Source organism: Aspergillus viridinutans, assembly GCF_018404265.1.
Source record: "Aspergillus viridinutans IFM 47045 DNA, scaffold_12, whole genome shotgun sequence".
NCBI classification, from domain to species: Eukaryota; Fungi; Ascomycota; class Eurotiomycetes; order Eurotiales; family Aspergillaceae; genus Aspergillus; species Aspergillus viridinutans.
The window spans coordinates 911,452-923,534 of record NW_025091228.1 but is presented as its reverse complement, the minus strand read 5'-3'; the positions used below and the strand labels follow the sequence as shown (position 1 = coordinate 923,534).

Sequence of the window (12,083 nt, the reverse complement as noted above, 5' to 3'; positions counted from 1 at the left end):
AATAAACACTATAGGATCAATGAGGGTACTAAGAATCTAAGTATGCTATATTGTACACTACTCTACCTTCGACCTCTTTCCGCCGATACGGTCGCGTAGAGCTACAATCTTCCCTAGCAGTCTGCCTTTCAAGGTTTGAGCGGTAAGCGCAGCAGCCTGATCAGCTGCGACAAAACGGCGGACCAGGAGATTGAAGATGCTTCCGAACGCGAGTGCAATCACGGTACTGGTCAAGATGATCACGTTGTACGGCATGCTGAAGTCGGGAGTCGGTAGCGGGAGGAGAAGGCTGGTTGTGCGCATGTAGACGGGAGTATCGTGAGCAATGATGTTGCCGTTCGCGCTAGATAGTTTGATCACCGCAGGAGCGACGTTGAAGCCACGGTTGGCGTCCGGCGGATACTCAGTGTAGCGCAGGATTGCCTTCTCAAAATCATAGGTGAGTGTGACGATGGAAGCGGCAGGCACAGAGAGTGCAAGTTCCAATTGTGTGCCTCTTTCTCTATCGATGGCTGGTCTGTAAAATGTCTCTTTCACAATGTGCGAGACTGGAACCGACCTAGAGGTTCCGTCGCGCCCTGTGATCGTCGCGCGTAAAGTGTGGACATAGGGTCGCAAGAACCAGGGAAGAGTCTCAAAGTAGATGAAGTCGACCGGATGCGCATCCGATGGGTTGTCAAAAATGATACGCATGCCGCCTCGTTCTTGGCCATGGCCAACGATCGTGCGCTCCGCACTCAAAACCGGTTCCTCCAGAGGAGCCAAGCTAGTGTGAGATTGCTCGGGAATTACCAAGTCAAAGGTGCCGGATGGTTGCAAAGTGAAACAACGGGTGTATCCGTCGGGCCTTTTCGTCTCTTCTACTCCAGATGTGGTGTATACCCCTTGCTCATGCGGCACCCGCAGACAGATCGCTTCTTCACCAGGGCGTTGACCTTCGTCAAGAGAACAGACACCACTTAAAGTACGGCCAAAGATCTCGTTCAAGCTCCAGCCTTTGCCCGAGCCTCTTTCCAGAGGATAACAGGTATCGTCTGAATGATAAGGCTTTGAATTGTCACAGTTCAGCTGGTCATTAGGAACAGGACGTGGAATTGGGTTGTCTAGGAGGGTCAGAAACTACTGTACGTCAAAAAGAGAAAAGCACTTTGACAACTCACCTCGAGGCCGTTTGGAGCGCTCAATGTCTAACACAATGTCTACTGTTTGCTCGATTTGCATGAGACACTCCCCGCCTTGAGGGCAAACAGGACGCACATCAACAGACATGCTCTGCCAGGACGCATCAAATAACTTGTGCCCATCCAGAAGACTAGAAACGCCAGCCTTGCCCTTGCAGGGAAGTAATTTCAGAAAGGGTGTCAGGTTCTCCGTGCAGACAACTTCTCCGGGAAGCGTTCCATGCAGCAGATGCAGGTCACTAGAGGCGGGATGATCACCGATAGGGTCAAATGATACAACTGGTCGAGTCGTTCGAGTGGAGTCAATAAAATTCAGCGATGCGCAGAACAGACCAGACAGTGACTGGGTCAAGGATATCCATCGTGCAAATGCGCTGGACGAAAGTCAGCTCCGTATACATGTCGAGGAATTGCGTCTGGTTCCCAGATCTAGACCCACCTTTCGCTGTCCGGTGCATCGATCCATGCCCATAGCTCTACACCAGTATTGCCCTCCTTCGTCCCGTTCCAGGGACGTGTACCCCAGCTTTCATCATCCCATCTCCCTGTTGTGAACCGAATATGTAGCTCCTTGGTCTGGGTGTGTTGTAGGATTTGGCCTAGAGCACGGGGGAAGTAGCGAAAGTGCCGTTGATCAAAGGCCTCTTGCGAAGTGTTGCCTCTGAAGTTGAAGGACGCTAGCAGGGAGGATTGAGGAAGCGGTTGGAGGACGAGAGCTTCATGGTAGTCCGATGCGGCGGAGGTGAAGGTCGCCAACGCGATCAGTAGGGACAGTAGGGGAAGAAAGGAGCGGACAACCATCACGTCATTCTTGCCGTCTAAAAGCCTCGAGATACTATTGCGGTATGATCTTGACCTTTCCTAACTACTCAGGGGTATCATCGAGTGGGGTTGTGGTGCATTGAAAATGTTCATGATGTCCGTGAGAGCTGGCCCTTTGAACCGATTGAGTTTAGTCTCTGGATCTATATGACAAGGTGAGCACAAACTACACATGATCAAGATGTGTCGCATATTATTAGTTTCTGAGAGTAATTGTATGAATAATAGCATGAACATTAGACAATAGCTTTCCCATAATTAGGCCCTTTTATCAATTAATTCTTGTTCATCTAACAATCCTTCTATTCTGTTCCCTACGGAAGAGATGTACCTGATGCTCACATAAGCGCAGCCGCGTTTAGCGCCACGCCTCAGATAATCCCGGATCTTCAGCGTCACAATCGAAACCATCGCCAGCCAAGCTGAAATTCCTCTCTTTCGCGCTCAATAAGCTGTCGCCAGCTTTCCGTCATCATGGCAGCCGAACAAAGAAAGCTGCTCGAGCAGCTTATGGGAGGTAAATTATTGGACAATCTACAAATTTCGAATTATCTCTGAATCAAGCTGACGGAAATCTTCTCACAGCGGACCAGCTCATAGGTACCGGCGGCGCCTCTCGCAGTGCGCAGCTACAGATTACGGACCCTAAGGTCTGTCGCTCGTACCTGGTCGGAACTTGCCCGCATGATCTCTTCACCAACACCAAGCAAGATTTGGGCCCTTGTCCCAAGGTACACAGTGAGGGACTGAAGACGGAGTACGAGACCGCCTCAGCGGCCGAGAAGGCGAAATGGGGCTTTGAGTTCGATTACATGCGCGATATGCAGAAATATATCGACGATTGTGATCGCAGGATTGACTCCGCCCAGCGACGGTTAGAGAAGACCCCGGATGAGATCAGACAGACAAACAACCTGGTAAGGGCGAAACAATTCCACCGAGCTATCAGGAGAACATTCACTGACTCTCGTACAGCTGAAACAAATCTCCGACCTCGCAAAGACCATCAATACCGGTCTCCTTGAAGTTTCCGTTCTCGGTGAGACTGGTGCTGTGGCCCAAGCGCTCAACGAACTACACAAGATTCGCACCGCCAAACACCAAAAGGAGACCTGCGAGCGCGAACTCAAGAATCTTCAAGATACCTCCGGTCCATCCGGTCATCAGAAGCTGCAAGTCTGCGACGTCTGCGGTGCTTATCTGAGTCGTCTTGATAACGATCGCCGGTTGGCCGACCACTTCTTCGGCAAAATGCACATGGGTTATTCAGACATGCGCAAGACGTACAAAAAGCTCAGCGAAGAGCTCAAGGGGCGCCCACCTCCTGTCCGTCACCATGATGATGACGAAGGCGGTTGGGGTGGCCGCTCAGGTGGTGGACGAGGCCCTCGTTATGGTGGTGGTGGCGGATACAGGAAACGAGGCGGGCGGTGGTGATTGAGATGCCTACTGATCGTGGTTTCTTTCCAGGTATTCAGACCGGAATTTGCATAGCGCAGGCGTTGATTCTCTTTTCTTCATACCTAGGATTTGATGAAATTGCAGTATGTGGACGTGATAGGCTTGTTTACATGTCAATAAATAATGAACGCAGCATAGCATAGCCATCATTCTATCTTTATATTAATCTGGCCCGCATAGCAGGGGTATGATTTGCGGACAAATTAAATGTCAGTGTGAATGTAGTAACTCCTTTATATTGACGTAAATACCACTAGAACACTATCTCATGTCTTTATCAAGGACGTCCCGGGATCCCAAGTCCCAAGACTAGCTCTGGAAGAAAATTGGAATTGATAACACCGAAAGAAAATTAATGATTGTTTGAGACTAGGTTTGAAACTAGAGCTGAAACACAAAACTGCAATGAACTCCATGTAAAACAAAAGAGATCCCGAGGATATCAAATTGCATAATCCATCCACAAGAGGCAAAAAGGCAAATCCGAATGCAACCTTAGGATATTCTTCACCATCCAGTAACTTTTACCCTCAACCCGCCAAAAAGAGCAGCATATTCACACAAAGACATTAAAACGAAAGACCAACATCTGGTATATAATGGCCTGAATCTAGCTGGCGTTTTGCAGTGGACCATGTCCATTCGTGGTAGCTTGATATAGCGCCTGCATTAACATCTCGTAATTTGAAGCCGCCTCTGGCTGTCGTAGGATAATGTCACGGACAACACTCAGTTGGGAAACATCAGCATTCGGAGCCTGCTGCAGGAGTTGCTGAATTGCAGGAGCAGTTGCCTGAGCACCAAGCACCTGCACTGCGGCTGCCATACCGGTGACAGGCATCTGACTATGTGGCTCTGGAGGTTGATACCCCTGGGACTGAGAAGCCGATTGAGTTGGCTCCACCTGCGACTGCGGCTGCTGCGATTGCAGCGATTGTGGAGGCTGGGAAGCATAGGAATTGTGGGCTGGCATTGTGCCTGAAATAGCGGATGGCGGAGTGGGAGACATTTGCGACATCTGCCTCGGTCCAGGTGTCAGAAACTGGTGTTGCTGGGGTGTCGCTGCGACGGTGACAGGACTTGCGAAAGACGCAGGCTCCTGACTTGGATGGTGTGACGATGACTGTACTGAAGGAGGATTCGATTCGCCTGTTTTGACTGCGAAGACCACCAATAGTACTCGCTCCGGAGTAGGGCCTTCAAGTGTATTGTTTTCCAAAAGCTCGATAAATTCGGGCTTCTTGGTCGATCCAGCCTCGATGGGAATTACGTAGGTATCTTTGACGGCTGGAAACGGATGTTTTCCGATAACCCCATATCGCTTCCGGTCTTGGAAATAGTTGAAGAGCTTGTCGAACCCTTTTTGATCTTTGGGGGATTCTGGGCGACCGATGGAGATGACTGAAACGTCTGTCGAGGAACTGAAACGCAAACCACAGAGATAATTGCTCGCCAGCTGAATGTCGATTCGCCCATCGACCACCAAGGTCGACGGTGCAAGCTGACTCCACGGTATCCTGTCACTTAGTTCAGCTCCTCCAACATGTTTCGCTGAAGATGAGAAATCAGCCACCGGGTTCATGACAACCTTCCCACGCCAGATAATTCCCTCGTCGCTAAAATCTTTCGGGGAATAGGGAGGCGATTCGGGTTCGACGTCTTTCAATAACTTGTCAATCTCTGCATCAGCCTGGGCCTTGCCAGTCGGCAACATTTCACGTATGTGAGTTGAGACCTCTGGAAAGACTTGGTCATGATCAGCGGCGCCAGGAGAATGCAATGTAGGCCCCTCTCGGGCCTTGGTGTCCGTCACTTTAGTGTCGATAGGTATCGGTTTGGCAGCCCTTGGCGCACTGTCATCCGGCTGCTGATGAGCCTGGGGACTCGCTGGACTTCGGTCTGAAGGGCTTGCGTCAACTTCAGCCACGCTTCGGCGGGTCGGCGCAACCGAAAACACTGGCTCGCTGGCGACGGTTTGATTCTCATCTTCAATGAACTCTTCTCCTTTATGAGTTCGCCTTATTCGTGGACCTTGCTCCTCCACGATGATGTGCTGCCTCTCGGCCTCGCGCTTGATTTCGGCATCCTTCTGCTGAAGCTCCTCACTTGCCATATCCTGACTGCTCATCTTAGAGAGCGCATCTGGAAGCAAACTACCTACGAGCAGGCGATCCCGTAGAGAAGGATTCTTCTTTACGTTGAACAAGATCGTCCGCAGTTGTAATTTATATGGTTCAGTGGGTTCTCCAGATCCTCCGCAAATATTCTGATACATAGCCTTCTCGATTGAAAAACCGAGCTGCTGCGCTATCTCTTTCGCCGATCTTCCCTCGGGTAATTTGAAAGACCCTTGCTTCTGTGCATCAGAAATTTGATCTACAAATAACTTGACTAGAGCACTGGCAGCACTTCTTCTTGCTGGGTTTGAGATATCGTCCAAAGTACCCGATTCCTGCGTCGCAGACTTTTCAGAAACGGAGCTTTGGCGCGACGGAGGAGCATTCGAATCTTCCTTAAACGGAACAGGCTTGTCGTTGAGAGGAGTCACTGAAGCAGCTGGTGAAGTCATCTTTATTTGCTTGGGTTTTGGTCCCTGCTGGTAGACATTAGCAACCGTCACTATTTTCGGTAGGAAAAGCAGTAATAGTCAAATCTTACCGTCTCGGAGGCCGCAGCCTCTTGATGTACCTCAAATTTCCTCTTCTGGGTGCTCGCTGGGCGGGCATCTGGAATGTCACCGTTCTTCTCGGGGACGGGGGTCACAACGGGCGGAGGGGCCAGTGGAACAGGAGTCGGAGCGGGCGTGGCAGACGCCGCTTTACTGCGGGTTGGGGTGCCTGTATCCGGTTTGGGCTCGCTTGGCCTGCCCTTTCTACCACCTTTCCTGCCTTTCCTGCGACGTGCGGCCTTCTTTTCTTCTGCCTGCTGGCGTCTCTTCTCGGCTGCTTCCTCCCAAGGCTTCTCACCACGCGCGATCTTGTCCAAGAGAACTTTATGATTCTCAGGTCGGCATAGTTCACAGAAGTATTCGTCAGGCACCTCGCCTTTCGCAAATGTGAGGCCCATGCAGTCATTGTGTTGCCAGGCGGAGCACTGGTCACAGCAGATCATATCTCGTTCAATGTCTTCCTCTTCTTCATATTCTCCGCATATACACCGAATGATTTCTTCTTCTTCGCTGACGGCAGGCGTCGGCTCGACGGAGGTTTTCGGGAGCTTCTCAAGTTTATCCTTCGATTGAGCTTTCGCTTTCGATTTCTTCGCAGGTGTCTCGGTTACCATATCCAGGTTTTTGTGTTGGCCTTTCGTAGAGCGTCCAGAGCGTCGCGGTTCTTCTGATCTCAGCAGTTAGCGAGCTATTCAGTCACGGTTCGGGGTTCGCATCCAGTCGCCACAACTTCAGTTGAGGTGACGCCGCGCGCACAAAAGATGTACTATAGGCTTACCAGTCATGATGGGCATGTGATATGGCAAAGGATCTCTGAATATCTACAGCACGTGGCAGGGTAGGTGTTATTCCAAAGACAAGTTGTGCAGCTCACCCAACAGCTGGCTTTCTACGGTATCCGAGGGGCTAAAGTAATACGCAGGGGAAAAGACTGGACAGTGGCACTGTTGCCTAGCCCACACAGGTATTCCTTGATCCTTCAAAAGACTGTCTCTGCTTTATTTACCGAAGAACGCGTGCGAACCCAGTGTACCAGCAAGCTGGGTGTGGGCCTTTGGAGGCTTTTGTCGCGCCGAGTCCTAGCGTGAGGAGTCGCGTGAGTATCGTCCTGCACGGGGGGTCCCCTTGGAAACAGTGGGTTTGATGATGGCAATCAAAGATATTGCTGGTCGCGACAGTAGTTCGTATAAAATTCGGCGTTGAGTAAACGGCAAAGGATGAAAATGCGATGAGAGAGTGGGTTGAGGGAAGGAATGAAGGAGAGGAGATGTCGTGCTACTTGTAGTGAGTAATCAGGCACGTGACCGAGGCTCGGTGGGGAGAGGTCTTGGCAGACGCCAGTCGCCTTCTGTCGCGTAAAGTAGTTTTGATGTCCTTGAAGCTTCTCCAGACCCCCGCATCTTGACAACCACGCCTTTTCACAAAACTTTATTGATCTGACTGAAGCACTCTCGGGAAATTTATTGTACTCACATTTAACCTGTTAGTCCATCTACTGGGATGGCAGATGTTCGCTCGTTACTTCGAAGTGAGCTTGCTGCTCGCAATGGCGCACCACAAGCAGGAAGTACCGGTAATCGAGTTACCAAGAAGCGGAAGGTCGATATCACGGATGACTTGACGCGAAAGAAGATGAGGCCTGGTGAAAAAAGTGCAGATTCCCAATCGCCGACAGTACATACTTTGCAACCACCAAGCGCGCAGGCGATCGATGAAGTGGAGGATGTGGAACAACTAGAAGAAGAAACTGCTGGCCTAGAACTTCCGCCGGACTCGAAAGCCTCCCAAGAGCAGGCCCAGGCACAGTCTAAGCCGTTGCTCGAATCGAATACACCTCAAGCTATCGATGAGGACGAATGGGCAGCATTTGAACGTGATGTGGTGGCGCCAACTCGTGTGCCCCAGGCACCTGCTGCAGTTGCTGCAGCAGCGACGATATCGGCCGCACCAATCTCGGCCGAGCAACTGGCTGCCCAGCAGGAGGCAGAAAAAGGAACGTCAATACAAGCACGTGAAGCTGAGATCGAAGGGGAACGAGAAGACGCGGCTCGGTTCTTGGAGGATGAATTCGATGAAATGGAGCAGCTTGAAGAACGGATCAGGCGCTTGAAGCATAAGAGGGAAGAACTGAGACATAAACGAGCCAAGGAAGCTTCAGAGATGCCTCAGACAGAAGGATCCTCGTCCGGGAAACCACCAGGGGAACAGCAGATTGATGGGACTAAACAAAGTGACGAAGAAGAAAACGATGACGATGACGACGATGATGTGGATGACGATGACTGGGACAACTGGAGATTTAGGTAATGAAAAATTAAGATCAGCAGTGGTTTTGGGAACGGCGCCATTTCATAAAGGGAGGTCTGAACTCTTCACATTTACATTGATACCCCATACATCGAGTCATGAGCTATATGGATACTCTACAATGTCTTATGATCCTTTCCTCTGTGCCATCTCTGTCGATGGGCGGCTTTAAAAATGTTGTTTTTACTGTCTCTACAGGTAATAATGCAAGCAACTCAGACGGGAGATATTCCTGTCACTTGTTGAGTTGAGGCTTCAGCCACGTCTTCCACGGCTGTGTCGAAGAATGAAGAAATCGGCCAGATTGGGAACTAGTATCTATCTGATGAGTCTTCATGGACAATTGAAATTGATCATATTTATACACCGAGTAGATCATCTCTGAGGCACTTCTCACTTCTCATGTCGAGAAGCTTCAGGGCTTTTCTCCTGTGGTACTTGCTCCGAGTCTTGGTTTTCAGCTTCCAGGTAGCTCCTAATGCCTTCCTTGCTAACTCTCATAGCTTCCTCGATCTCCGCCTCACCTTCTCTAAGGAGGTGCCTCCCGCGGACAAGGTCGCTTTGTTGCTTTCTTTTATCCTCCTGAACTCGTTTCTCGCGTTCTGCTAGAGCCCTTTCGCGCTTCTCGCGCTCCAGTCTATTCTTGTTTAATGCCTCAAGCTGATCTGCAGTCATGTCTTGCTCTGGCGGCGGTGGCAAAGTAGAGATATAGGCCTCAAGTAATGGGTCGCGCACTTTAGGCGGCAATGAGATATATCTCAGGTCGGTGATAATTGATGAAGGAAGAGCTTCTCGATTCGATGATCGGTTGAGCTCTTGTAATGGTACTGATTTCAGCAAGGCCGAGAAATCAGATTTTCGGGTGCTTTCAGGTAGCTTCAATCGCGAGATCAAATCTCGATAAAGTTTCTCACGTTCTTTGTCCGATAGCTGTGAATCCTTCATCTCGGGCTCTTTCCTGTACCTGCGTTTGAATTCAGGCCAATAGAGCTTGGGAGTAGCGTGCTCCTGGAGAAAGGCGAGATACCGGATCCTGGGATCCTTCCTTTCCTGCTTCTCTTTCTGTTCTTTCAGCTGCTGTATACGATCACGACTCCAACTAGACCAGGCCTCTCGGCGTGCCTTCATGTTTGGCAAAACAGTATAGCGGCTGTCCTCTATTATGCGGCCTTCTTCGATAATCTTCTCCCATGTAGAATAGGGATTTATGTGATAGTCATCGAGAAGGTCACGGAAAAGCGCTGCAGCATCTTCCTCAGTAAGTGGCAGCCCTTCTGCACCCTCCTCCCAGCCTTCGTGACCAGGTTCACCGTATTCTCCCGGATCCAAGCCGTATTCTTCCCCCATTGCTGCGAGTTGATACTCGATATCTTCCTCGGTGAATTCTAAAGGTTGCTGTTGGTCGTTGGTATCTTCGGTCTTCGGCCGTTTAGAGGGTTGATCATCCTCGTCCTCGCTATCAGTCACTTCAACTTCTTCGTACTCATCGCTGTCTTCCATCGCATGTGCGGTTGTACCGGGATCCCCTACGCTACCAGGTTCCTCGGAAGGGCGAGCTTCGTCCAATATCTCCTTCCCCTTTTCTCCGGATTCCTCAGCTTCTTCGGAACGAGCCTTCCGTTCCCTCGTCTCTTTTTCCAAACGATCAAACTCCACCACTCCTTTCATTACCGCGGGAGGAAATTTCCAGAAACTTTCGTTCGTTTCAGGGTTGTGAACAAATCTTCTCCCCAGTCTCGTCTTCACCAGCACCCACGGCTCGCACCCAGGTATAGCGTGTTTCGATTTCGGCCTATCCTCGGGCCCTCGATTGTTACGGTCGCGGAACCCTTTTGCACCTCGAAATCCACCCCTAGAATGGCCATGGTGAGGAAACCCACGGGTCTGGTCGCCCAAGCCATATCCTTCGGGCGCATACGGAGTGGAAGAGAAAGGAGGAAGAGTGTCTGGGGTAACAAAGGGAACCTGGGCTGGTGGGGCGGGTTGCGACTGAACAGGAAGCGGCTGCGGTCTTGTGTATGTAGATTGCTTCGTCGCCTCGTTGTAGTAATAGAGATGTCCTATCTTGTAGTCAGTGACTTGAGCTCGAAATAATGCAATAAAGAAACCAACCTGAAGGAGCTCTATGTTCTGTCCACCCCGGCGGTAATGGAGGAGGGGGATTGTAGGTAGATTTGAGCATTCTGACCCCTACTGTCTGTGCCACGATAGAACTATTAGGAGATCGTCAATTGCTGGTATCAAAAAGACATGCCGTAAGGCGTGGAAAGTGCTAATTGTAAAATTTCATAAGAGATCTGAAATGGTTTTGCCAGTCAATCGAGCTTCGTCTGCGCCGGGAGATCTAGAAGTGGTCCGAGCTTGGCAGCGGACCAGCAGGACGCGCCAGGGCGAGTTGCCTGGTCACTTGGAGCTCACCTTGCCCGCTCACATAGCTTTGGTACATCACAGCTCCATACCTTCCCTACAGCACTCTCCCGCCCTATCTACTTCAACTATATTCTGATCTTCTCTCATTTCCATAGCCTCTAGACATACTGCAAAATGTCACGGAGATATGATTCCAGGGTGCGACCATTCCGTCATTCCGTCATTCCGTGACTTGCTCCAGCTAACCCAGTGATGCCCAATGTAGACAACCATCTTCTCCCCCGAAGGTCGACTTTATCAAGTGGAGTATGCGCTCGAAGCTATTTCACATGCTGGTACAGCTCTAGGGATCTTGGCGAAGGATGGAATCGTCCTTGCTGCAGAGAAAAAGGTGACCAGCAAGCTGCTAGAGCAGGACACATCTGCGGAGAAGCTCTACACACTGAACGAGTACGCAATTCCTAACGGAGAGAATGTTTCTCGTCTTCTTTACTCCGGTACTCATTCATTACTAGTAACATGATCTGCGCAGTTGCCGGTATGACTGCTGACGCCAATATTCTCATCAACTATGCCCGACAAGCCGCTCAACGCTACCTCCTCACTTACGGCGAAGAAATTCCCTGCGAGCAACTTGTTCGTCGATTGTGTGACCTGAAACAAGGATACACCCAGCACGGTGGTCTCCGTCCGTTCGGTGTCTCGTTCATCTACGCAGGTTACGATCCTCTGAGAGAATTCCAACTGTACCAGAGCAACCCCAGCGGGAACTATGGTGGTTGGAAGGCCACTAGTGTGGGAGCAAATAACGCGAGCGCCCAAAGTCTGCTCAAGCAAGATTACAAGGAGGACTGCGACCTGAAGGAAGCGTGTGCCATGGCCGTCAAGGTCTTAAGCAAGACAATGGACTCGACAAAGCTGAGCAGTGAGAAGAGTAAGTGATCCTCAATGATTTTATCATGTTCAGTTCATGACATATCACTTCAAATATGCTTAATCTATTCCCGCATCGTTGGCTGACTGATGTCCTTACCTACCCAGTCGAATTCGCGACGGTGGGAAAGACCAAGGAAGGGAAGATCTACCACCATCTGTGGAATGCGGACGAGATCAATGCTTTACTGAAGGAACATGGTCTGGCCAAGGTCGACGATGAACCCGAGGCTGGTGATATCAAATAACTTACGAGACAATGCTCCCTGTCGGTAATTTCGTCATACAAATTAGGTTCTGAGATTTCAAATTCCCAAAAATGACATATTTGAGCCTGGTAG

The 12,083-nt window shown here is 50.3% G+C and overlaps 6 protein-coding genes across 6 annotated transcripts; 3 read left to right on the top strand and 3 right to left on the bottom strand.

Moving 5' to 3' along the window:
* Positions 1-57: 57 nt before the first annotated feature.
* Positions 58-1,982, bottom strand: gpi16 (GPI-anchor transamidase subunit GPI16; the record flags this gene model as incomplete). The annotated part of the gene is made up of 3 exons (XM_043274325.1): positions 58-1,103; positions 1,161-1,555; positions 1,621-1,982. The coding sequence occupies 3 exons, from the start codon at positions 1,980-1,982 to the stop codon at positions 58-60; spliced, it is 1,803 nt and encodes a 600-aa protein (XP_043130260.1).
* A 495-nt stretch (positions 1,983-2,477) lies between these two features.
* On the top strand, positions 2,478-3,440 carry Aspvir_002726 (LUC7 domain-containing protein; the record flags this gene model as incomplete). The annotated part of the gene is made up of 3 exons (XM_043274324.1): positions 2,478-2,520; positions 2,589-2,920; positions 2,979-3,440. 3 exons carry the CDS (start codon positions 2,478-2,480, stop codon positions 3,438-3,440), a joined length of 837 nt encoding a protein of 278 aa, XP_043130259.1.
* Positions 3,441-4,074: 634 nt separating this feature from the next.
* Positions 4,075-6,917, bottom strand: Aspvir_002725 (putative PHD finger domain protein; the record flags this gene model as incomplete). The annotated part of the gene is made up of 3 exons (XM_043274323.1): positions 4,075-6,060; positions 6,123-6,799; positions 6,911-6,917. The coding sequence occupies 3 exons, from the start codon at positions 6,915-6,917 to the stop codon at positions 4,075-4,077; spliced, it is 2,670 nt and encodes an 889-aa protein (XP_043130258.1).
* A 715-nt stretch (positions 6,918-7,632) lies between these two features.
* On the top strand, positions 7,633-8,439 carry Aspvir_002724 (uncharacterized protein; the record flags this gene model as incomplete). Its single annotated transcript, XM_043274322.1, has 1 exon — positions 7,633-8,439. One exon carries the CDS (start codon positions 7,633-7,635, stop codon positions 8,437-8,439), a length of 807 nt encoding a protein of 268 aa, XP_043130257.1.
* A 393-nt stretch (positions 8,440-8,832) lies between these two features.
* Aspvir_002723 (FF domain protein) lies at positions 8,833-10,621 on the bottom strand (the record flags this gene model as incomplete). The annotated part of the gene is made up of 2 exons (XM_043274321.1): positions 8,833-10,499; positions 10,552-10,621. The coding sequence occupies 2 exons, from the start codon at positions 10,619-10,621 to the stop codon at positions 8,833-8,835; spliced, it is 1,737 nt and encodes a 578-aa protein (XP_043130256.1).
* A 362-nt stretch (positions 10,622-10,983) lies between these two features.
* On the top strand, positions 10,984-11,990 carry pre9 (proteasome core particle subunit alpha 3; the record flags this gene model as incomplete). The annotated part of the gene is made up of 4 exons (XM_043274320.1): positions 10,984-11,007; positions 11,075-11,259; positions 11,325-11,743; positions 11,851-11,990. The coding sequence occupies 4 exons, from the start codon at positions 10,984-10,986 to the stop codon at positions 11,988-11,990; spliced, it is 768 nt and encodes a 255-aa protein (XP_043130255.1).
* Positions 11,991-12,083: the final 93 nt, after the last annotated feature.